This window comes from Ochotona princeps, chromosome 9 (assembly GCF_030435755.1).
Source record: "Ochotona princeps isolate mOchPri1 chromosome 9, mOchPri1.hap1, whole genome shotgun sequence".
Classification (NCBI taxonomy): Eukaryota; Metazoa; Chordata; class Mammalia; order Lagomorpha; family Ochotonidae; genus Ochotona; species Ochotona princeps.
In genome coordinates, this window is record NC_080840.1 from 16,755,652 (window position 1) to 16,781,554 (window position 25,903).

Here is a 25,903-nt window from a genome sequence, read left to right on the forward strand (position 1 = left end):
TGGATGGGATGTGGAGCAACCTGGAATCAAGCAGGAACCCTACAGGATGCCAGCATGGCAGGCAGCAGTTGAACCCACCACACTCCCATCCCCAGCCCCAGAAAAATGCCTAGTAAAAAAGTCCTATCCAAAGATTTCAACAATTTTTGAACCAAAATAGTTATCTTTCAACTCCATTTTCCACAAGATTTTCGGTATGAATGTGTGTACACACATATATAATAATTTGCATATATGTATTTGTGTATGGCACACACAGGGAGAGGAAACCTTATATTCAATGAAAAAGCTGAACCCTAACACTCTATTCAATAGTAACAAAAAAATTCATACTTGAGTGGTAACATTACCAAGAGAGAGTAATGGCATCCATCCCATGATGCTAGTCACTGGGAAATAATATAATGTTATTATGAAAGATGGACATAGTATGTTACATAAACAATTCTAAAAAAATACAGAAAATGAACTCACATCAGGAATTACATTCTTTTTCATACCACTCTTTGATCAGAAAACATTAGCCATCAATTGGCCTTCCTTGTAACTTCCTGACTAGTATATTGGAAAGGTAGGACGGGAAGTATCGTATCCTCATGTTCTTAAAATTGTCTATATGAAATACATGAAATTTGTTCACTTTTAATATTAACGAGTACTTTTAAATAAAGGATGGTTCCAAAGTGCTTTCACAGAGATATCTCTTCTCATGCTGCATTCAAAAATTTTTTTAAGTCAACTCATCCTTTTTCTAATTTTTATATTTAATGATTACATGTATTTTATATTTAATGATTACATGACCCACGATAAAAACGCATACTTCTGAAGTGTATGCCAAATGCTAATCTCTTTCCCTCATCTAAACTGGATAACTTTGTGAAGATAAATGTGTCATTATCACCCACAACTATAAGCCACATTGTACCCAACACCTGGTTTGTGAGGCAGGTTTCAAATCCAGGTCTAGCTTATCTCAAAGGTCATCCTTTCCTCATTCCTTCACATTCTCCCCAAATTGAGTCTTAGAAAGGTCACAGCGTAAAGTCCAAACCAAAGGAGTTTCATGTGTGTACTGCCAGAAAATTAGCACTGTTAACAATTTTTTAAAATTTCTAAAATATTAGTAGTTTTACCAAAGCTTATACCTCCTTTTAATAAAATTCATGCTAGCAAGCACACTTCAGCACACATATTAGTGATATTAACTCAAGACTCAAATATATTTTACAGGAATAAAAACACACAAATAGATTAGTGCAAACAAACAAATAAGCATAATTACCTTTGGCAAAATATTCTTATCCTTTGAAGTCACTATTTTTGGGGCAAATAAGCAAGTGTCTAAATTATATATACTAAAGTTCGTAGGTGTGACTCCAGTTAAACAAAATTCAGGAAAACTAACTGCACATCCAAACTGAAAAGGAAACAAGAGAGCACAGTTAGCAGCATCATGAACAAACTTAGAAAGATTCATTCCTGAAAAAATTCATGAATCCCCAGTGTAAATTCCTGAATCCCCAGTTTAACAATTGGCTCTTCCATCTAGGTACATATCTTTCCATTCTAACTGACACACCAGGTTTTCATGAAGAGCTCTCATGGGCCCTTCATGAGCCAGCAAGAGCAGCTCATTCTACGCTATAACAAGGCCAAATAACCTCTTTCGCATGTGCTTAGTCAGAATTCCGGTACTAGTGTATAAGTTATGCATAGATAGAAAATGTCGGTTCTCCTCACCACTAGAATCTAAGTACAAGGCTTTCAATATATGGTGTATATGAGAAGATGAATTACTTTAGAAGTAATAATAGCAGCAGTATTAACATGGTAACAACAATAATAGGTAATATAGGATGGTTACTTTGAAACAATTTAATATTCATAAAAACCCATGAAATAGGAACTATTATTAACTCTTTTATAAATGTGTACAAGTGGGTTATCAAGAGGCAAAGTATTATCCAACATGTCACAATGAAACAGAGGAGAGACGGGAATGAACCCATTGTAATGCCAGGTCCCATGTACTGAACAACTACATATACTAAATGATTTTTGGCTGAAAGGTATTCTGCAGTGAAATGTGACTTTAGGTTAGTTTCTGATTCCAAATAAGTCATATTCAAACATACAGATTAAATATATATATGAAAGCAATCTTAGCTCTTCATAATTTCTACTCTTCTACTTGGCTATATTTCCTTTATATTAAAGTCAATTGCACAAAAGGTTCACTTGCTGATATAACCTTCCATGAAATTAGGATGGGTGAACTTGGAAATCAACAAATAAGCCCATCAAACTAATTCTCATCATCTTCCTTTAGATTTTAATAAGCTATTTTAAAGGATGAATTGCAAAGGAGGGAAAAAGGTCTAGGGACAGGGACTACAGCCTAGCAGTTAAATCCACTACCTGTGCCACTGGCATCCCATGGGTGCCAATCCGGCCCTAGCTCTTCCACTTCCTATTCAGCTACCGGCTAATGGACTGGAAAAGCTGCAAAAGATGGCCCAACTTGTTGAGCTCCAGCCACTCACAAGGAAGAACCAGAAGAATCTTCTGGGTCGTGGTGTTGTTATCCTTTGGGGAGTATAGCACAGGATGGATGATTTTTCTTCCTCTTTCTCTCTTTACCTATACCTCCATCTCCATCTCACCCTAGCTATATGCCTTTCAAATAAATACATAGATCTTTTAAAAAGTCTACTGATACATGCAAAAAAACAAAAAACAAAACAAAACAAAAAAACCCACACACAGACCTTATAAAAATGCAAGGTCTGACTCATATTCCAATGCTAACCGCACAAATAGTATATACATATAAAAAAAACCTGAGGTTTTGCTTTGCTTCTCTATAAAAGATATAAATTACTTTGAATACTTTTGCAAAAAATAGTTTAAAAGACTTCTTTTTGAAACACTTCTTTTAGAAACAGAGAGATCATTCACCCTCGGGTTCCCTATAAATGGTTGCAATAGTCAGGGCTGGGATAGATGGAAGCCAAGAGCCAGGAGCTTCATCTGGGTCTCCCATAAAGGTACAGGGACCCAAACACTTGAGCAATCATCCACTATTTTTCCCAGGCTACCAGCAGTGAGCTGGATTGGAAGAGAAGCAGATAGGACTTGAACTGGCACCCAAACAGGAACCTGTATTAAGCTGTGGTGGTTCAACCCACTTACCACAAAGGCAGCCACAAGGAACAAAGCTTTGCAAAATGTTTGTTCTCAGTAAGAAATGCCAAAAGAGAATCAAGTCTCACAGAAGCTCAGGATTAAAATAACCTAACACAATCATCTTGTTGTTGAGAAAACTAGGATCTAGTAACAATAAAAAGATTCATTCAAAATTAGAAAACTGGTTAGTGGAAATTAGAAATCATCAAGGATAGGATTATAAGTAACCTAACACACTCCAAGCAGTTTTTCCAGATATTTCACACAAGCAATAAAAAGGGATCTGTAGATAAATATGAACTTGGTTAAGGTCAAATTCTGGTTTACAAGTGTTACATTACAGAATAGCAATGATCAAAATAGGAGTGAATATTTTAATTAGAATCAAAATTAAAATGTAGCTCACCCATCACACTAGTCATATGTAAAACCCTGAGTAGCAATACATGGCTAGTTGGTTACTGCATTAGCACAGAGAACATCTCCATCAATGTAGGAAATTCTAATAGTGCTGATCCGGAACGTCTTTAAAGGCTACATTTCCATTAAGATGTACTTACAGTATCTGCATAGTCAAGAGTTGAAAGACCTGCTTTGCACACTGTGATAACAGAGAAATCCATTTACCTTTCTTTCCCATATCTGAATCCTTCCCCTCCACAATTCCTTTGAATCAATAGCATTTCTGAGATCCTCTAAAGATACAACGTGAGCGGAAAGATATTCTGCAATTTTCTGACAGTTTCTATTTAAAAAAAAGATTATAATTAACTGCAGGGTTTTAAATTTTTATAAGAAGCAAAGCTGAAAATTTCACAATTTTTCTATGTGTTACAGAACAACCATTAATTCAGTCTCTGAATGAAGTGCTGTCATGCTGATTTAATCCTTCATATCCACAAATTAAAGTAATTACCCTTATTACCAACAATGAAGAAATAGTTTCTTTTCAGTGTTGGCTTAACTATTTAAGACACACACACACACACACACACACACACACACACAACATTGGTTCTTCGTGTCCAAAGACAGAATTGTTCAACTAAACTGTTTCCAAATAGCTTTGTATAAAATTTGTTAATAACATTGATTACAGACTATCTTAACCATTGTCACTCTTGTTACATCTGCATTTTGATGAAAAAGATCATGTCTTTTTACATTTTTTAACTCAACAGCACTGACTGCTGTGTTTGGCAAGCGTTCAACAATATGGTGGAATGAAAAATATCATGAATAAATCCAATTTAAATGCTTATTTATGGATCAAAACTGTAAAAAAAACAAACAAAAAAAACTAGAATGTCATAAACGACAACAGAGTTTAATTCCACACTGTCACATGACACACAAAAAACGACATTACAAATCCAGTGTACCCATGATATTCACTATGCTATTCACTGAACACACAAGCCAATTTAAATGCACACACTGAGTTTAAGAAATTAATGCTGAACAATATAGGACAGCATCGATAACATATCTGCTAAAAATATATCTTTAAAAATGTAAGAAAAATCTAATTATTCTCAAGAGAACAATTCTCCAATCACAGTATGACATAAAACTATGGTATTACCCTAACGTAATTTCAAAATGTTGAGCAGCATGTTCGGAACCATGAACAAATATGAACAAAAAAGCTTACACTTCACAGTGATTTCCGGCTACAGTAATTTTTGCAGAATGCCACTCCCTGAAATGTTTTAAAGCCCCTACAGCAGGCAAGCAGTCTTTCACTTTTGGAGGATCTTTGTCAGAAGGCAATAGTATTACATCTATCATTGCTCTACCTAGAAAGAAAAGACAAAAATACACGTTTAAGAGATGTTATATCTGAATTGTGCCAATGTTTCAGTACCGAAAAAAACTGGATTTCACTTATTTAGATGATAAAGGAGAATTTTAACTTGAATTTCTGAAATTCTTCCTAAGAATACATATCTTAAGGACCTCAAAAATTTTTAATGTTCCGCATTTAATGAAAAGCATGTTCTTCTGAAAGTTAGCATGTGCTACAAAGCAATGAACTGTATAACTACTTGCCAATTCTACAGTAGTGGTTAATGATACACATTACTCTTCAAGATCATCAATGCTATCGTTGTACTCAGTAGGGAAAAAAAAAACCCTGTGCAATTCATTATATTTTTCTATATTTTGTTATCCAAAGGGAATGGATTATTATAAAATTACATACTCTAAGAAATTACATTTTTAAAGTACAATGAAACACTTAGAAAACCCAATTATACCGATAACATTATTTGACCCTGAAAAAAAGAATAACTTCACAAAGTTTAAATTTCATAAGGCTGCAAATTTACTGGAATAAAAAACAAAATGAAACAGAAACCAAATAAAAATGATAATGCAAGTCCTCTAATTTGGCAAAACACCACCTATACAATATTTTAATACATATTTTGAAAATGAAACATTAAAATAATTGATAAGTTCATTTATCAATGCATTCAGTTATTTACAATGTGGGACATTTTGCATTGAAATATGATTGTCTTGAATATAAAATTAGACTTTTGTGAGCCACAGGTCTTAATAGTCATCATACACGCTTTATTCATCACTGCATACTCAACTCCTCATATAATGTCACATTACAGGCACTGTAATGTCTGTATAATAAACAGCCTTCATAGAAAATATCCAGAAAAGAATATTCTTCAAAAATATTTGTGAACGTCAGATTGTCCCAGATTCTTCATGGTAAGTATTTAATTAACACAAAGAAATATTACTTTAAGATAAAAACCAGTTTTAGGAATATAATGAAACAGTATTTCACTAAATATGATTATCAATATAGGGAAAAATGTATTTTGTAAAGAAATAGTGACTCAAGGATTTCTTTTACTATAAGAAATTTTGATAATTTTACACTGACTTGTCCATAAAAGAATATTATCCGAATTCCCTATTTCCCTCTTCCTTAAGGAATTGTCCATAGAACTTGTACAGCACATGGTGTGCCCAACAACGGTCCATGGAAAATGGAATTACAAGATAACTAATTGGACCTTGTGGATAAAGCTGCATCTGCAATGCTGGCACCCCAGAGCGGGACAGCAGCTTCTCCATTTCCAACCTGGCCTTCTAACATGCCTGGGAAAGCAGCTGAAGGTAGCCCAAGTCCCCTGTGCCCATGTGGGAGAACAAGATAAAATCCTGGATTCACCCAGGCCCAGCCCCGGCTACTGTAACCATTTGGAAAGCAAACCAGGGAATGGAAGATATCTCTCCTTCCATAGGTCTGACTTCCAAATAAATAAATAAATCTTTAAAAATGAAAAAGATAAATACGGAAGCAACAATGAGTACTTAATTTTCTAAAGAATTTAATGTTTCAGCAATGTATTTCAATAAAATGCTAGCGTATATTTTATGTGAACTCGAATGAAGAAAATGTTCTTCATTTGAGAATACTAGCAAAAATGCTGAATCATCACTCATTTATAAAACATGCAACCTGGGGTTGGCACTGCGGCACAGACTAAGCCTCGGCCTTAACAGAAGAGTCTTTGGTCTATCTCTCTTCCTGTGCAACTCTGCCTTTCAAATTAATAAATTTTAAAAAATAACAAGTAAGTATAAAATAAGATGTACATTATAAAAATAATAATAAAATGTTACCAGGAGCAGGAAGCTTGTCCGATAACTGATGCAAACTTTCTGCAGATTCTTCATAGAGACTACAATGAAAGGATAAATTAGCAACACGAAGGCAGAGAGTACATGTACCAAAATTTGAACCATTAACTAAAAGGATCAACATGAAGCATGTTACATGTACTATCTCATCTGATCTTGATATCAATGCAATCATGCTAAGTAACACTGCTGTTATATTTCTACTTTAATAATTTGCCTAGAGCCACATAATTAGCATACGTGGAAATCCAAGCAAAAGTTCTGGTCCACACCCAAAATACTAACAAACTCCCCAAATAATAGATGGTGTATTAAACATAGTTGAGAACAAAACATTGCTCTAATATTAAAAAGATAATAAGTATATAGGAAGGGTATTACTTTTTCTTCACAGTCCTAATAATTTAATGCACCCCTCCGATTCTTGAAAATCTATTAGTTTGAACTATTTGACATTTTTCTCAAGCTGCTCATTATACAGCATGAAACTGCCTAAATTCTTTACTATAAATCCACTATTGTTAAAAATCTCAAAGTATCTTATGTTAAACTATGGTTTTCTAGCTCCCTCTTGTGGAAATTGCTATTAGATCCCATATCAGAAATGACATTTTTGAAGCTGTCGTTTTAATAGCAGTCAGAGCTTTGGGGGGCTGAGTGAAGGCACCCTAGAGATTGTCTCAAAGGATCCCAACGTTTATGGATGAGAAAGCAAAGGACAGGAGCAGTTAAGAAACTGGCCCAGCACCATGTAAGCGAGGACCATCGCCAGTGCTGCCTAGCTCTGGGCTCTTTCCCTCAGCCTAGAGTCTCCATTCACCAGTCACCAACAAATATGATCTAGAAACGGAAAAGGAAATATTTAAGCTTGCAGTTATTTACAGGTACACAAGCACCGTATCCATATAAGGAAACGAAAGCCGTTCGCTGCCATGAAATACTGAAGCTAAGATGAAAGGTTGTTTACTCAGAGTCAGAGATGAAATACTGCACAAAGAAAATAGCACCACAACTGTCATCTGAGGCAAGTTAAATATCACACTGCAGTTCCAAAAATCCTACAAGGGAACGTGGCCATGTAAATAATTCTCAAAATTTCTAGGGATTTTAACAGCTATTTGAAATGCAGAAGATAAATAGAAATCATATATCTGAGCCTCAAGTTGTAAAGTGAAAATGACAGTTTCTTTGTAACATTTCAAGCTTTAAAATAAAATATCTAATATAATTTTTTAAAAGTGACATGTTAATTAAAACATTACTTCGCTAGTGCCAGCATCATGGCATACCAAGCTTAGCCTTTGCCTAAGGTGCCAGCATACCATATGAGTGCCAGTTCAAGTCCTGCCTGCTCTCCTACCAATGCAGCTCCCTGTCAATGGTCTGGGAAAGCAAGAGAATGGCCCAAGTACTTGGGGCGCTGCACCTGCATGGAGACCAGGAAGAAGCTCCTGGTTCCTACATCTGTCTCTCCTTCTCTCTCTCTATAATTCTGCCTTTCAAATAAAAATAAGTAAATCCTAACAAAAAAAATTACTTTGTATCATTTTTGCAACCACATAAGAAACAAAACATTTTCAGGTACCCATTTTTGCTCTTAAAGAATTTCATTGAAATAAGAGGCCCAAAATGCCTAACAGTCATCCAAAATGAAGAGCAAACATCTCTAATTAATTCATTCATTACTACAATTGCTACAAGATCCTAATCCTCAGTCTCATGGTTCTGAATAACTGCCAAGCGTGAAATCTTTAACGGAGCAGAGAGGAAGTATACGGACATACTCAGCCAAGGACAGGGACTCCCTGCTGTTACTGTCCTCTTCCTCCGCAAACTCAGCAGCGCTCAGACATTCTCCCAGGCTTGCTTGGAGGATGTCCTCAATTTCATCTTTCTCTGCATCAAAATGTACCTCTTGCCAATCAGAACTGCAAAACTGACAGAGGAACACAGTGCGCTAAGTAATGGAATTCACAGGGTTCTTTGTATCGGCAAATATATTCACTAATAACTACTACCTGTTCCAATCCACATATTGCCTGCACTGCAAAGAACCACTTCCTGGATCCGGGTCCACCGCCAATGGAACAGGCTTGAAAACAAAATCACACTGATCAGACCACAAGCGAGACAACGTCACAGCATGTGTATGCAGAGAAGTTTGTCATTTTGAATCACACAGCTTTCCAAAGTTGCAGAAGTGTGGGTCTTCTAAAATCTCCTAAAAATTCAAACTGAATGTTACCTGCCTCAAGAAGAAAAGCATGTACCAAGAAGGAATCCTTTGCTTTAGGCCAACACAGTTCAATATCTAAGGTATTCTTATGATCCTGTAGATTGAAATCTATCATAAAGATGTTTAAAATTAGAACTACTTGATTTTTTCTGAATGACACAAAAATCACAGAAACCATACTAGCACAACTTCCTCTCCATCAGAGTTGAATAAACCATGGCCTAAGGGCATGGAAGCCAATCTTGGAGAACGGAATATTACAGGAGGATTATAAAATTAAAGGCAACACCATGGTATATGTCACAGGAAGCATGACGGATTTAGCACAAGTACAAAAATTGGATTCCCCAAAGCAAAGAGAAATATGGCTACCGAGGTGTCTCCTGGAAGCTAGGGAAGATGCTAAGTACCTATTAACATGTTCTCCTAACAATTTCAGCAGAAGACGTCATCTCTTACTTTCTGAAGAAAACAGAAGTTATCATGCAATAATTTCCAAAACATCTTTTTAGGAAAAACACAGGTCTTTGCTGTAGTAAGAGCAGTATGGCCTAACATGATGTCAACTTAAGCCATTAAAAGTATTACTGGGACTTGGAAACAGGCTGGTGCGGTACATACATGTTAGAAATGATTTCCCACTGGCAGCTAACACTAAGGAATTTCTGGAGTGGAAAAATAAACAGAAAAAGAACCGGACTGTAGAGTCATGACAATGTCAGTGTTATCCAATGATCAGACTCTCCCTGGCATTCAGAGACCCACTGGAGTCCTTAGGGATTAGTCTGTATTAGAGGCAAAGAACGAGAAAAGATAACTAGTAAAGCAGGCTAACGGATCTGTATAAAGCAAACAGAAAATAACGGAGGAGTGGTCCAAAAAGTGAGATGCTTCAGGGCCAACACGGTGTTGTAGCCGGCTAATCCTCCACTTGCGGCACCAGGATCCCATATGGATGCCAGTTCATGTCCTGGCTGCTCCACTTCTCGCTCAAGTCCTTGTTTATGGCTGGGAAAAGCAGCAGAGGATGTACCCACATAAGGGACCTGGAAGAAGCTCCTGGCTCCTGGTTGCAGATGGGCTCAGCTCTGGCCATTGTGGCCATCTGGGGAGTGAACCAGCAGATGGAAGCCCTCTTTGCCTTTCTTTCTCTCTGAAAATCTTTAAAATAAAAATGTTAAAAAAATCTTAAAGATGAAGTGAAATACTTCAGAAAGAGCAGATGGGAACACACCGCTTTGTTCAACAATGGAGTGACTTGGTAGGAGATAAGAACAGAATATTAAGTAATGGTAATGAAGTCGCTGGTGGCATTAATCCTCCTTAGAATGCAACATTCCCATTTATAAGGGGAACAAAAGTCAAGCTGAATACTGACATTAATTATCGTAACAACTTGATGACGTTCAAGCATCACAAAGAGAGAAATAACACTTTCTTCAGTTTCCAATCTTCAGTTCCCTCCAAAACCCAGAGCCCTGCAGAGTCAACAGTACACCTTGCATTCCTAGCGGTCCTAAGTTCATTTCAAACACATCCTCTGCCAGAGAGGCCATTTTATACCTACCAGGGAAAGCAGTGTCTTGGGGGTGAATTGATGCACCAATGCTTCTTTTCAGGAGCTGATAAACACCTGTTGCTGTGAAGTCTGAAAGGGAAATCAGACTAGTTCAGCGGGCTCCCGGGCACACGGACTGGGTCCGTCCCAGTGTGACCATTAGATTGCCATCCATAAACAACCGCACTTTACCCAAAAGGTATTCAAGTTCCCACAGAGAAGAGCCAAAGCATTTGGAAGAACCTGGGGCGGTTCCTGCCTTGAACACGCCACGTCGTTAACGCAAACTCAAAATCCCTTCCCAGATACAGTATTGTTTTCAAGGAGGAGGGCGAATGACACGACAGAGAACACCTTATACACACCCACACATGTCGCCTCCTGAAAATGCCTTCCCGATCCAAAAAAAAAAAAAATTATTTCAGAATCTGAACAGGTGCACCAAGAACATCATCAATAAAATGTGTCATTTTTTTTTTAAAGCTCGGGGTATTCGTGAAATGTGTCCTTCCAATAGAAAGTAACCTCGAGAACAACAAACTCTTCCTCGTCTTGTTAACTGCATGTGGAATTCAGGAGGCAGAGGGACTGTACACGTTTCCACGGAGCGGAAACCCCACTGCTGAGGGAAAGCTCTTTCAGCTAAACTGTCCCAAATTTTCCTCAGGGCTGGGATCTGGTGTCCCCGTTTCTCCACGTAGACGCCTCTGTTGCGCTCTCCTGACCCACCCTCCGGCCAGCCTCCTGGGACCCTGATGTGTGAGGTGCATCCCCTGCAGGAGTTGATCCAAACCCCAAACTTCGCCTCCCGCCAGCCGTTCCCGCCCCTTCCCGGCACGGCGCTCACCGGGCGGCTCCTCGGTCTCCCCAGCCGCCGCGGGCTCCGCACCCCCACTGGCGGCCGCTGGGGCCTTGCCGTCCCCCCAGACCACCAGCAGCAGGTACCGATCCATCTCGTCCACAGTCACTCCAAGTTCTAGGTCTCGGCTCCCATTTCCAAAAAGCCGCGCGCTGTGACGCACTTCCGGTTCCTTGCCGCTCAGCCCGGCTGGAAATTGGGTCCTGTATTATGTTTCGGCCGTTTTCAATGAAATGGGTTGTTTTCTGGAGTTATTATCTTAACTACTGCATTATATCCCTGCTGCAAGACAACACTGTTTCCTTGCGGAGACGGGAGGGAGCCCAGGAAAGAAGCAGCCTGTGTGTCGGGCCGGGTCGGAACTGTCATGCTTGGCTCCGGGCGTTTCCGGCCGGGTCTGTAAAGCTGTGCGACCGGGCCGCGCGCCTGGTGAGAGGGCTGTCTGGGGAGCATGTCGAGTTTCTCTAAGGCGTCCCAGGTAAGCTGGGTGTCTGATGGCTCCATGCAGTTTATTGCCGCAGCTGAAGGAGAGAGAGGCGAAGCTGAGTGGACGGGCCAGCGAGACTCACCCGGAGGAGTTGCCGTGCCGGGGGCGGTGTGGGGGGACGCGAACTCGGGCCGAGAAAGCCAATACCGCACCTGTCATTCTGTCCTGTTCCTCATTGGCCTCTTGGTATCTCTGCTTTTCCAGAAGGGTACATGGTGGCGGGCCATTGTGGGTCGTTGTGAGGATCTGTGTTTTGCTAAGTGAATGGGGCCCTGTGGAGGGCTTGGGTCCGCCTCGGGTCCACCTTGGGTCCACCTTGGGCGTGGACTCTCCAGGCAGGGAAAGCGGGGATCTGGGAGACCAGACAGCTAACCCGGCTAGCCAGAGGGTGCCAAGCCGGCAGTGGAGGGGCTGTTTGACCATGGAGCCACTAGGGTTTCCTGAAGGGTCCAATGTGGACCAACATTAACTCCAGGGGCTTTGCATGTTTTGTGTTTTGAAGAAAAACAAAGAAAAAACCAGTTTCCGTTACACAACCATAAGAGACATGCACCCTCCACCCCTTGCAAAAACAAAAACCCTCTAGTGTCTTCTGTTCACTGTAGTTTCCGAGTTTAATCCTACAATAGAAGTGACATAGAGAGAATATATACCATAGAGGTCATGTTACAGTACCTTAAGTGATTTTCATGTTAGCTGGGATTTTTTTTTTTTTTTTTTTTTTTAAAGCAATGGGCCACTTTTGCCCGAATGTGGTATCTCTTGGATGGGAAAATGCAGCCGCCTGGAAAACTTGCCGCCCTCGCGTCGATGAAGCTCCAAGGACTCCACAAGCCTATATACCATCAACTGAGTAAGTACCTGTACATTTCTCCTTAGCAAGCGGGTGTTCATGCCACAGTCAGGGCTCGATCGCATTTAACAGAACTGTATTTAAAGACATGCCCTCCCCTGCCAGCTCCCCAGCCTTTATTCCAGGTTTGCTGGCAATCTCAACAGGGCACAGAACTGAAGTGACTTCTTCCTAGAAAACCTTGGGGACCAGTTTTCTTGGGAGTGTTCGTTGTATGCCACTGACCAAATTAGCATTAGCCGCTCGGGGCACCCTCCTGAAAGGTTCTTGATTTGCACTAGGAATGAAATGTTCGCCTTTGCACAGGATGTCTTCACAGGATAGCATGCATCTAAAGCAGAGGTTTGCAAAATAATCTTGCCCTCTCCTAAAAATGTCCCTGCGCTCGGGGAGACCGGGAGAGCTGGTGGGACGGACTGCCTGTTTCTCACCAGTTTGAATTGGTCGGTGCACTTTTCTGCATCTTTTTTCCAAAACAAAAATTTTTCTTGAGACTTGTGCTTCACGTTTTTTTTTGGTTGACGTCACCTTGGCACTTGACTGCCACCTGCCGATGTCAGTTCTTCATCCTTAGTTGGGCTGCAATTGGTCACATTCTTAACTCTTGTGAGATGTAGCCGGTGTGTAAAAGTGTTTATGTGTGTTTGTATACGTATATAAATGTCTGTAGATGTGTGCATACTTTAAATTTGCAGTAATAATAATCTTCAAATGAATACTTACACACCTACCACGACAAACAGTGTAGCTCCTCCGTAGTCCTGTGCCTTGCTCTCTGTGCAGGGGGAAGTAGTTCTGAGGTGTACCTCGGCAGAAATGACCGAGTTTTAAGATGCTTTGGGGCCCAGCGTGGTAGCCTAGTGGCTAAAGTTCTCACTTTCAGTGCATTGGAATCCCGTATGAGCACTGGTTCTAATCCCTGCAGCCCTGATTCCTATCCAGCGCCCTGCTTATGGCCTGGGAAAGCAATCAAGGATGGCCCAAAGCCTTGGGACCCTTCACCTGCTTGGGAGACCTGGAAGAGGCTCCTGGCTTTGGATTGGCTCAGCTTCTGCTGTTGTTGCCCCTTGGGGAGTGAATCATCAGAGGGAAGATCTTCCTCTCTGTCTCTCCTCTCAGTATTATCTGACTTTCCAATAAAAATTAATAAATCTTTAAAAAAATATATGCTTGGGAAGCTGCTAAGTCTTTATGCCAGCAGCATATTCTAGTTTCTGCTGCTCATTTTTAGTGGGATTTGATGGTGTGATTTTGAATTTTGAATACTTAGATAGATGTGCAAGTCTGTGGCTGCATCATCCTTATTACAAATAGGCTTGAACAGCTTTTCATTTGTTTATTGACCTTGATGTGTCCTTTCTATAAAATTTTGATGCATGAATTTTGGCCTTTCTTCCACTGGATTGTCCTTTATTTTTTTTCTTTTGTTAAGAAGCTCAAAGAATAGTAGAGAGAAAATTTGTAATTCTTCATCTAGATTACACAGCTGTTTGTGTTGTAAAGCACTGTGTTTTTTCACTCAGTCATTTGAAAGCACGTTGCAGATATTTAAGTTCTTCAGCATATCTCATAGTACTATTCTCCTATAAAATCAAAATGCCATCATCACACCTAAGAAAATAGACCACGTAACTGGATGTTCTAATGTTCAGTGTAATTTTAAAATTCCCTAGTCATTCCAAAAATGTGTCTTAATGGTTATTTGTTCTACTCTAGGATCCAACCAGTGTTTCTGCATTGCCTTTAATTTTTATATTCCTTTATTCTGTTTTGATGTAAAACAATCCTGTTTTTCTTGCCATACCCTTTCAGCAGTGCAGCTAATTGTGGTGTACAGAACTTTCTTCTTAAAATACATTTTTCATTGTTTTCTTGGATATATTCTGTTTCTTACTTTCTCCGTGAATACAAGTCCCCTTTGCTATCTTCAGCTTTCCAAACTATCACTGATCCTAAAAAATCTGAATCCTAATGCCTTCCGCATGTGTACCTCCCGCTTTGATCCCTTGCTTGTACTCTGGACTCACGTAACTGAATTACTTCACTGTGTGGTTGACAATGTTAATGAATGTATGGCATGTCTTCTTAGTTATCTGGTAGACATCACCAATGAAGAGGACTGTTTGGGTGTGGCTTGCTTCTTAGATTGTCCTACTCAGACTAGCCTGTTCCGTCTCAATTTTCTGCAATGCCGACTAATTGCCTTTCTGCCTTCGTACTAGCTCTAGGTTAAGCCTTTGTTTTATCTACAACTCCACTTGATTCACTAGCACTCCGTCTCCCAAAATTGATTTTAAAATTTTAGTTAAAATTTGATACCTTTCATCATCTCTGCCCTCTGCACTAGTATGAGCTGCTGTACTCTCATGTGTTGTGTCAAATGTCTCTTCCCCAATCTCTCTCCCTGGGTGATCCTTTCTCCACATTACAGCTCCGATGATCTTTCCCACAGTGACATTCAGAGTAAAAGCCAGAGTTCTCCCAGTGCCCTACAAAAATATGTACGAGGTGGTTCCTCTTACAACTCTAACTTTATTTCCCTTGGGCAAACCTTGCGTACCTGTTGCTGTTCCATTTCCCTGCCAGCCCTGCAGGTTTTTGCCCAGCATGTTTGACCCTCTCACTTGCTGTTCTTTGCCTGGATGCTGTTTGACTGATGTCTGTCTGGGTTACTCCTTCACAGATTGCAATCTTGGGCTCAGTCAGATTCCCAGTGGAGGTCTTTCCTGACTCTGCTCACCTGCTCTATATCCCTGTGTGCTTAAGCACCCTGTAGTGTTCATGTCTCATCTGACATGCCTCACTCCTCCACCTCCCTTCATCGGACAGATTCCAGGAAGACAGAGAACTCTGCCTGTTTCCTTCACAGCATCATCTCCAGGGTCTCATACATAGTTGGATGCATGACATTTGTTTTTAATGTTGTTCACGTGTTTGAGAAGGATGTGTGCTTATGTGGGCCCACATGAGGGTGAGGAGTGTCAGACTATGGAGGAAGGTGGCTGGCGATAAGTATTTCAGTTATTTTTCGTTTTCCTTTCTGTATGGCACGTGACAGACAGGATTCCTCCATATTGTCAAAGTACATGAGCACCTGGGGATGGGGTCAGTCTTCTGGTGTCACCTTAGAGACCCTGTTGAGGGTGTTACTTGACCAGACTTAATAGTTATGAGATGTTGTGGTTGAGAAAATGTTTCCAAGGTCTGTTAGCTGACGAAGTCCACCTCAGCACAGCCACTTGCTGCAGTGCGTGGTCAGGAGAGCCGTCCGAGCTGCTCGGCGTTCTGTCCTCTGATGAGGCACTCACTGTCTTCCGCTGGCCAGATGAGCTGGTTGCCCATCTGTGTATGCTTTCCTCATATGCTTCTTTCTTTTACAAAGACATTATTTGAAATCTAATTATTTCAAAGTTTCTCTTTTGCACCAAAGTAAACTGATGTTTTATTGCCATTTTTCCACAGACTTTTGAGATTCCTGGGTATGTTGATTCTTTTAATATCGAACTCATGCCCAACAGCATTAAAACTCATGCCTAAATGAAGTTTATCAAGCGTATTATTTCTGTGAGCTGTGTCACAGCCTTCTAACTCCAGTACCATCCATGAGTGATATTTTGAATGGTGAAGTCATGAACAAAAAGAGCATGCATGCCAAAAACAGGACATTAAATATACCACAGTAGAGGACACTCGCTTACACTAATGAGAAGTGAAGCAAAGCATTGCTTTGTTCAGTCTCTGCTGAAAATAGCAGTTAGGCAAGTTTGCAAACACAGAAATCATGAATCATGAGGTCAGCTGTGTTTTGATGGTAAGTTAGTAATCACCAATCGTACAGTTTTCATTTCTCATAAATTAATTTCTTTACTTCAAAAATATGTTTTGGCATACCAGAAAAAAACGCCATGCTTATAGAATCAACTTTATTTCCCTAGGACTGTAGATATTCTGTTTAATTGCCTCGTTGATAGATTAGAAAATGAAGATCAAAAGAATAGAGTGACTTCCTTGCTGTCATTCAGCTACATTATAGTAAAAGTGGATGTAGGGTGGCAGTGGTGGCATTCAGGCTAATCCTCTGCCTGTGGCACTGGCATCTTGGGTGGGTGCCAGTTCATGTGCCTTCTGATCCAGCTTTGTGCTAACGGCCAGGGCAAGCTGCACAAGGTGGCCCCAGTCTTTGGGCCCCTCTCGCCACGCAGGAGATCCAGAAGAAGCACCTGGCTCCTGTGTTTGGTCCTGCTCATCTCTGGCCATTGTAGCCATTTAGGGAGTAAAACAGTAGTTGGAAGATCTGTCTCTCCCTCTTTCTCTCTGTCACTTTTTCAAGCAAAATAAATAAATTTAAAAAAAAAAAGAAGAAGTGAGAGTAGACTAGACTATAAGCGCCTCTTTTCTCATGGAGGTAATTTCTGTTCCACTTTTGCATGATAATTCATAGCCACTTACAAGTACATTTTCCTGCTTGATTTTTTGTTTTCTTTTGTTCCTTAGCATTGGTATCAGCAGGTAATAACTGCTCTCCTGAGTTGCCTTGGCAGAAATGAAAAATAACAAATTTGAAGGAAAGTGGAATCATCAGTAGTCAGTTAATTTTCATTTCCACGCAGAGTACCATCTGTGTGCTTGATTGAGGCTCTCCTTCCTTACAAGCAGGTGGTTTTTACAAAAACATTTCTGACATGTTGGAGATCATGCGTTCTGCTAGTATACTAGAAGAGTCACTATGGCTAGTTATCAGGTCTCTAAGAAATGAAAAGTTAACTTTTTTCTTCTCCCTTTAGATTTGTTTGTTTATTTGAAAGGCAGGGTTCGAGGGGGAGAGACAGATATGTTCCATGTCCTGCTGCTTCCGCAGATGGCCCCGCAGCCCGGGCTGGGCCAGGGTGAAGGCAGGAGCGGGGAAGCCCGTCTGGGTCTCACACATGTCTAGCAGGGGCTCGAGCGCTCAGGCCGTTTCCACTGCTTTCCTACGAGCATTAACAAGGAGCTGAACTATAACTGGAGTGGTAGGAACTTAAACCACCTCTCATGATATGCCAACATCACAGTTTAACCTACGGCATCAAAATGCCAGCCCCAAGAAATTTCTAAAATCTTTGTTTAAACTTGTATTTTGGAATTCTTGAAGATTTACAGGAAAAAAAAAAATGTGAGGTAGTGCAAAGAGTCCCTATATACTCAAGACCCCATTTCCCGTATGTTAAATCTTAAATTAGTGTCATATATTTGTCACAGTGATAAGACCAAATTGCGTTTTTCTTTCATTATGTTCATTATGGTTTGTATCACCATAACTTTTTGTGTCCACAAGGTGTCGCTAAAATCAAAGCTTAAATTGCAAGTAACTTTCAACTGATGAATATGATGTGCTTTAAGAGTTTATTTCTTGTGAAGATACAATGCAGTATCTTCCAAATCAGTATCTCTACTTCCAGATCAAAGGTGGACTCCCAATGAAACTATTAGCTGTATCTTGACAATAAGATGCTGGACTCTGCCATTGTCTGCACCCTCAATGTCAGAATACACTTGTGTGGCAGAATGATGTGCTTATGAAGGACTATACTATTGTAAAAATATAGGGGCAGTCAAGAGGAGGGGATAAAAGCCCAGAGCCTATGGAATTATATCAAAAGTTTATTTCTGACATTTATGTATTTAATAAGCATGCATTAAGTAAGTGTAATGGGCTCGTAATCACTGTGAACTTTCCTATTTGGCATTGCTTACAGTTTCCCAGAAAATCTCAAGTAGGTCTTCACTCCTCAGATACCATCCTGTGAAACACTGAAGGAGATCATGGCTTCATGTTGTGCCCGTGACACTGGTTCCTTTGGGAAGTGAGGATTTTGCCTTGCCCCTTAAGTCATCTTAGAACCCCAAGAACTGCCAGATCCAGTGCAGAGATCACTGTGCTGGCTTAGAGCGCTTGGAAGGAAGGATTGGACATTTGTTAGCCACGTGAAAAGGCACATTGCCAACTAGAGGATGTTTGTGAACCACATAGCCAACAAGCATTGTTTATAGAATACATCTAAGCAACTTTGGAAATTCAACATTTTAAAAAAATTATTAAATGGGAAAATTCCAGGATGCAGATGACCTCATGAAAAGATGTTCAGTCTAAGTAGCCATAGCAAAATGCAAATGGGATGTCGCCCTGTCAGTGGCTAAAATGAAAACTGGTGACAGCAGTTAACGCTGATGAAGATTAAGAGAGGCAGGATTATGCATATATTGTCAATGAATATGTAAATTAGTATAGCAGCTCGAAACAAGACTGGCAGGTTTGTTTTAAAATTTTTTTAGATTTATTTTTATTGGAAAGTGAGATTTACAGAGCAATAAAAACAAAGAAGATCTTCCATCCACTGGCTCATTCCCCAGTGGCTGCAACAGCCGGAGCTGAACCAGTCCAAACCCAGGAGCCAGGAGCCTCTTCGGGGTCTCCCACAAGGGTGCAGGGTCCCAGGCTTTAGGTTGTATTCTGCTGCTTTCCCAGGCCACAAGCAGGGAGCTGGATGGGAAGTGGAGCAGCCAGAACTAGAACTGGTGCCCATATAGGATGCTGGCACTTGCAGGTGGATTAGCCAATTGAGCTATGGTGCCAGCCCCAGCAGTTTCTTAATAGTGTAATTGGAAAGGTATTTTTTATAAAATGCTAGGACAATGAGGAGTCAGCTCAGTATCTAGAAAAAGTTAGACATCTTTAGGGAGACAAAGGAAATTTAATATTAGGAAGGGACTTAAGAAGAAAAGGATATGCATTTTGGAACTCGAAGTATGGGTAAAACTTAATAGATGAGATATGTCAAAAGGACCTTCCTAGTGGAAGAAACAAAGACCAAAGTCAAAGAAGGAGACCATGCACATGCAAGTCCAACAAGGAAGGTGGGATGCTGCTTTACAGCTGCTGCGGCTTCCCTGCTACAGTGGCCTAGGAAAGGCTTGTAAATACGGCTGGAAAACCTCCTTCCGTGCCGTAGGTTTCCTTGAGTACTTAGCTGAGGAACTGGCACTTAGTGAAGTGCCAAGGCAACACGTCGCTTTGACTTTCAGCTTGGAGCAGCATTTCTGAAACCTTAGAAAGTAGCAGAGCAGGTGGCATGCACATCACGTTAGAGCCGTCACTTCCTGTCAGCCGGGATGGGATTAAAACAGCAACAGTGTAAGTGTTGGAGATGGATTTTGACTGTACTGAGTACTGGCCGTACATCCTTAGCTCTTTTTAATCCCTGTGTTCTCATTAAAAAATACCTTGAGGACCTGGCAGCATGGCCTAGCGGCTAAAGTCCTCGCCTTGAACGCCCCGGGATCCCATATGGGCGCCGGTTCTTATCCCTGCAGCTCCACCTCCCATCCAGCTCCCTGCTTGTGGCCTGGGAAAGCAGTCGAGGACGGCCCAATGCATTGGGAACCTGCACCCGCATGGGAGACCCGGAAGAGGTTCCTGGTTCCCGGCTTCGGATCGGCGCTCACCAGCCCGTTCATCGGATGGAAGATCTTCCTCTCTGTCTCTCCTCCTCTCTGTATATCTGACTTTGCAATAAAATAAATAAATCTTTAAAAAAAATGCCTTGAGTGATGGGAGACAGAAGGTACAACAAAGACCATCTAATAACTTACAGCATGTTTGGTGTTAGTAAGTGTGAAGACAAAATTCCTGGCTCAGTCTCTCACATCAGGAAGATATTGAATAAATGTCGCTTACTCTCCATTCAGGCAAATGGGAAGAAAAATTATCAGTTGTGGCTTAAAAGAGAAAGTGGGCCAAAACACGCAGGCTACAGGACTGAGACATGACAGAGTGATGCCTGGGGGACCTGTGTGCCCTCATGTGAAGCTTTGCAGTTTTGTGTGGCCACCTAATTTAGCGTCCAGCATTATACAAAGGAGTCAGATACAGTTAGAAATCTAAGGTGAACATTTTTGTGAATAAACTCGAAATGTGTGTTTCCAAAAGTTGCTTACAAACCGTTTTCACTATGCAGTGACTCTTGTGACCGTCTGTTGCTCCAGCAGTGGAGACGTGGCTTAGTTACAGTGGCTACAGAGATGTAAGATTTTAGGTACAATATTTTAAGTGAAAATACATGTATTCAAGGAAATTAACAAATAGGGACAATGATCCTATATCCAGAGTCGCTGCCTTCGCTTTTTTGAAGATTTATTTTATTTGAAAGACAGTTAAACAGAAAGGAGGAGGGACAGAGTGACAGAGAGAGATCTTCATCTACTGGTCTGCTCCCCAGATGGCTGGAACTGAGCTGGTCTGAAGCCAGGAGCTCCTTCCAGGTCTCCCAGGTAGTGCAGGGCGCTTCCAGTGCTTTCCTGACCAGAGCAGGGAGTTGGATCGCAAGTGGAGGATTAGTGTGCTGTGCCCCCACAGTGGTCCCAAGAGTGGCAGCCTTTTATACTACTGACTTGTGTTACTATGAGGGTATTTCCAGAGTGTGTGGGAAATGGAGGTAAAAGATAAGTTCATTTTAGCAGAAAAAATAATTGTGAAATTGAAGCATATGAAGGTCTTCAGAAACTCAATGGAATATATATAATTATAAAACTATGCATAGTGTTTTTCAGCCAAAATGAACCTTTTGTGTTTCCCATTATCTTTGAAGTCCTTTCCAATGCAGTGTAGCTAAATGTGAACATTTGCATGATGAACTTATTTACATTAACTTATTTAGTTAGTGGAGAAATGCATTTTTCACTTCATATGCAGTATTCTCTCAAAAGTGCCTTCAAAGACTCTTTTTGATTAATATAAACATTTTTGAGTGGCTCAAGATGCTTTTTGCTTATTAAAGCTTAAATAACATTTACAAAATAGTTTAGTAAAAGGTGCTCCAGTTTAAATAGATTTGCATTGAAAGGGCCTGCAAGGAGACTGGGTGACTTGGAAGGGTGGCTGTGTCCTCGGATCTCGGATTCCTGCTAGCTGAGGTGATGCCAGCCTTCGTTGTTGCTGTCAAGATATTTCCTCACACCCAGAGGCTCTTGCTGTCAGTACACCACTGCATTGCTAGCTCCTTGTGTGTCAGTTACACGAACTTCTGTCACCTTGTCGTGATAGAATGTCAACCTACTGACAAGTTTTCTAGCTCTTACATTCCAGCTCAGTATTCTGTTTTACTCATATAATGAAAACACCTATTTCATCTTCTTTTTGTTATTGTTCTCATATCCCATATAATTTATGAAGCTCTGTAAAAACCATTTAATTTAGTGCAGTACATAGATCTTATATTGAGATCCTTCCCTGTTTATGTATGTTTTTTCTACTTATTTTTCACTAATGTTTTCTTTTTTTAAAGTTTCTAGATCTTTTGAAGTTGTTTTTCTTAATAAAATAGACATTTGTTGTGACTCAGATTACTTGATTTTGCCGTGTACAGTGATTCAATGTGAAACTTACATGTTGGGGCTGGCATTGTGGCACAGTGGATTAAGCCCCTGCCTGCAACTGGTTCAAACCTGGCTTCTCTATTTCTGCTCGAGCTCCATGCTGTTGTATCAGAGAAAGCAACAAAAGCACTGCCACTTACACGGGAGACCCTGATGAAGCTCTTGGCTCTTGGCTTTAACCCAACCCAACCTTATATCTGTTTGGGGAGTGAATCAGAGATAGAAGTTTCTCTCTTGACTATGACTAGCCAAAGCTATTCTGAAGAATAAAAACCAGGCTGGAGGAATCACAATTCAAGATCTTATGACATACTACAGAGCAGTGGTCCTCAAATCCATCTGGTACTAGTACAGAGACAGAGAAGATGATCAGTGGAACAGAATAGAAACCCCAGAATGGAGCCCACACATGTATAGCCAACTAATCTTTGACAAGAAAACTGAAAATAATCCAGGGGAAAAATTAGTCTCTAACAAATGCTGTTGGGACAATCGGATAGCAGCCTGCAGAAGTAAGAAACAAGATCCTCACCTGTCACCTTATACAGAGATCATCTCTAGATGGATCAAGGACCTCAATCTGTACCCAGAAACCATCAGACTATCAGAGGAGAACATAGGAAGCACTCTCCAAGATATAGGAACAGGGAAAGACTTCTTAGAAAAGATGCCAAAAGTAAAAGCAATCAAAGCCAAAATAAACTAACGGGACTACATCAGACTAAAAAGCTGTACAGCAAAGGAGACGATCAACAAAGTGAAGAAGCAACCAAGAGAATGGCAAAGAATCTGCACACCACACAGTTGATAGAGGACCCAGCCATTCCTCTGCTGGAAATATATCCAAAGGAAATGAAAACTACATATGAGAAAGGGACCTGTGATCCTATAGCAGCACAATCTATGATAGAAAAGACATGGAAAAAATTCAGATGCGCATCCAAAGAGGAGTGGATAAGGTAACTGTGGTTCATCTACTACTCAGCCGTTAAAAGAATGAAATTCTGCCATTTGGTTCCAAGTGGGCCCAGCTAGAGACCGTTATGCTCAGTGAAATAAGGCAATCACAAATGGTCAAATATCATATGTTCTGTCGGATACAAGGCAACCTGCTTGCAAAATGCATGATCAATAACCCTTTCAATACTCTTTTTGTTATAGCTCATGGGTTTTTTAATTTTCATTTATTCAAAATAGTTTTTTCTCCTCTCATTAAATTCTTCAAAGACTTGTAGATTATACAGTAGTATCATTTTATTTAAGATCATTTTTTATTTTCCTTTCTTCAGTAACACATTGGTCATTCAGTAGCATGTTCATTTCCTGGCATTGTAAATTTTCTGTTTTTCTTCCTGTTGTTGATTTTATATTATGACTTCATTTAAGGGGATGTTTAGTAACTATTAAGAGACTGTCGTGGGTCCAGCGCCATGGCCTAGTGGCTAAAGTCCTCACCTTGAACGCACTGGGATCCCATATGGGCGCCGGTTCTAATCCCGGCAGCTCCACTTCCCATCCAGCTCCCTGCTTGTGGCCTGGGAAAGCAGTCGAGGACGGCCCAAAACCTTGGGACCCTGCACCCGTGTGGGAGATCTGGAGGAGGTTCCTGGTTCCTGGCTTCGGATCGGCGCAGCACCAGCCATTGTGGTCACTTGGGGAGTGAATCATCGGACGGAAGATCTTCCTCTCTATCTCTCCTCCTCTCTGTATATCTGACTTTGTAATAAAAATAAATAAATCTTTAAAAAAAAAAGGAGACTGTTGTGTACTGATATGAAGATACAATACATGTGCTTCTCTATTTCAAAATCAAAAATGGAGTCCCAATGAAACTGTTAAATATATCTTGATAATAGGATATTGGACTTTCTGCATTGTCAGGATACATTTGAATAGGAGAATGATGGACTTGTGGCTATTTAGCAAGGACTATATTATCATAATCTAGTGGTGATCAATGGCGAGGGAAAGAATTTAGGGAGAGGGGTAAGGGAAATCCCGGAGCCTATCTTTCTATCATAAAACAATAATAATAATAATAATAATAATAATAATAGTAATAATAATAATAATGCTAGTAGTAGTAGTAGTAGTTTATCTCCTCTAGCTCTTTCTGTGTAACTCTGCCTTTCTAATTAAAAAAAATTGTTGACTTTTTGATTTGTTTTTAAGTGAACAGCCAAATTTAGGGACATCTCTCACTGTTGATAGAATATATACATTTTGGTTTTTCAAGCCATCCTTCAAATACATTTTATTTGGGAGTGGCACTTTTTACATAACTAGTTTAGTGTGATTGGCAGAGGCCTTGAAGCCTAAGATCATAGTTCCCTATTGTTCTCTAAATTTGAAAAGAATAATCAATTGTAAAAGCTCACATTTGTTTTCAGTTTACCTACTGAGCAAACAGTTTTTTATATCTGTGTGTATTGTTTTCATTTGCTTTGCTCTTTTTTAGGGGAAAACTTGTGTCATGAATTAGAAGGTGGTGAATATCAACATTTTTATGTGAAGTGTAATAGGAATAACAGGAGTTTCCTTTTAGGATATGTATTGTTGTTATTGGAATCTTTTGATTTTGACTTTTGAAAGTTCTGACTTTCCAAATGGCCAGCCAGTTCTTTCTAGGTTTAAATGTTATGTAAAAATGTGAAAGAAATCTATTCCTGAATTTTTTTTTTTACGCTACACTGTGACTTTCTTTTTATTTTTTGGTATATTTTTCCTACTTCCTTAAATTTTATAAATAACTAAGGCCATTTTTCTTAAGCTTATGATTTTTTTATATAAACTTGTCCTTTCATATTTCTTTTGTGAACTAGGTGACTGTGGCGATCATGTTGTCATAATGAACACAAGACACATTGCATTTTCTGGAAACAAGTGGGAGCAGAAAGTATACTCCTCACACACTGGGTAAGAGAACAGTCCATTGTTGAGGAAGGTGGAAGTTGCGATGTATTGTTGTCAGAATACTTTGAGCATTCTTTTAAAAAAGTTTTCAAAAGATGTTTTAGAAAGTACTGATTTTATTCATGATGCATAATGATTTCCTTCATTAAAAAAAACCTTACAAAACAATGCAAAATATTAGCTATTACCTGGTAATGTTTGTTCCTCCCACCTTTTTATAGGACCTTTCTGGTCAGTTACTCTCTCTTTTTTTTTTTTTTTTCAAGTCAGTTTTGTCACCTTTTTCTTTTTCCTCCAGATAATTCATCTTACTGTGTTTCCTGAACCATTGAGAACATTGGGAAGTTCACCTGACACTCTTCTCTAAATGCAATCTTTCTTAGAAGCATTTGTGTTAAGTATGTAGACTTACCTACATGTGCTTCCAATCACTTCCAAGTACAGTGTAACTTTTTCTTCCATGTTTCTGTTAGGCAATCTATTACAATATAATTGTTCCTCAAAGCCATGTTGTTTATATGATTCCTGGAATTTACTGTCAGCTGAGTTTGCTAAGTCCTTTTCAGGCATGCCCCCATTCGAGGATGTGTCTGTCTTCAATGTTCTTTTGTGTTTCACAGTGTAAGACTGTGTGCTTATTCTATGCTAAATTTTATCTCCAGTCTTTTAAGATCTTTGATTCTGATTTTATCGTCTAACAAATTAGTTAACTGGGAGCTTCA

General features: G+C 39.9%; 2 protein-coding genes across 4 annotated transcripts in view; one reads left to right on the forward strand and one right to left on the reverse strand.

The window, feature by feature from the left end:
• Positions 1-11,819, reverse strand: part of MTBP (MDM2 binding protein) — a 68,601-nt gene extending 56,782 nt beyond the window's left edge. Inside the window, exons 1-8 of one of the 2 annotated variants that reach the window (XM_058668516.1) lie at positions 11,506-11,611; positions 10,668-10,748; positions 8,883-8,956; positions 8,649-8,800; positions 6,847-6,905; positions 4,844-4,988; positions 3,817-3,934; positions 1,286-1,420 (exon numbers count right to left, since the gene is read on the reverse strand). In XM_058668516.1, the coding sequence (XP_058524499.1) occupies positions 1,286-1,420; positions 3,817-3,934; positions 4,844-4,988; positions 6,847-6,905; positions 8,649-8,800; positions 8,883-8,956; positions 10,668-10,748; positions 11,506-11,611 (870 nt within the window). Of the gene's footprint in view, positions 1-1,285; positions 1,421-3,816; positions 3,935-4,843; positions 4,989-6,846; positions 6,906-8,648; positions 8,801-8,882; positions 8,957-10,667; positions 10,749-11,505; positions 11,612-11,680 lie in introns of those variants that run through there. The other variant, XM_058668515.1, reaches the window with a different exon arrangement.
• A 45-nt stretch (positions 11,820-11,864) lies between these two features.
• MRPL13 (mitochondrial ribosomal protein L13) overlaps positions 11,865-25,903 on the forward strand; it is a 41,887-nt gene continuing 27,848 nt past the window's right edge. For both annotated transcript variants that reach the window (XM_004580823.3, XM_058668519.1), the window contains exons 1-3: positions 11,865-11,995; positions 12,734-12,857; positions 25,091-25,184. In XM_004580823.3, coding sequence (XP_004580880.2) covers positions 11,969-11,995; positions 12,734-12,857; positions 25,091-25,184 — 245 coding nt within the window. In that variant the 5' untranslated portion in view covers positions 11,865-11,968. The remainder of the gene's footprint in view (positions 11,996-12,733; positions 12,858-25,090; positions 25,185-25,903) is intronic.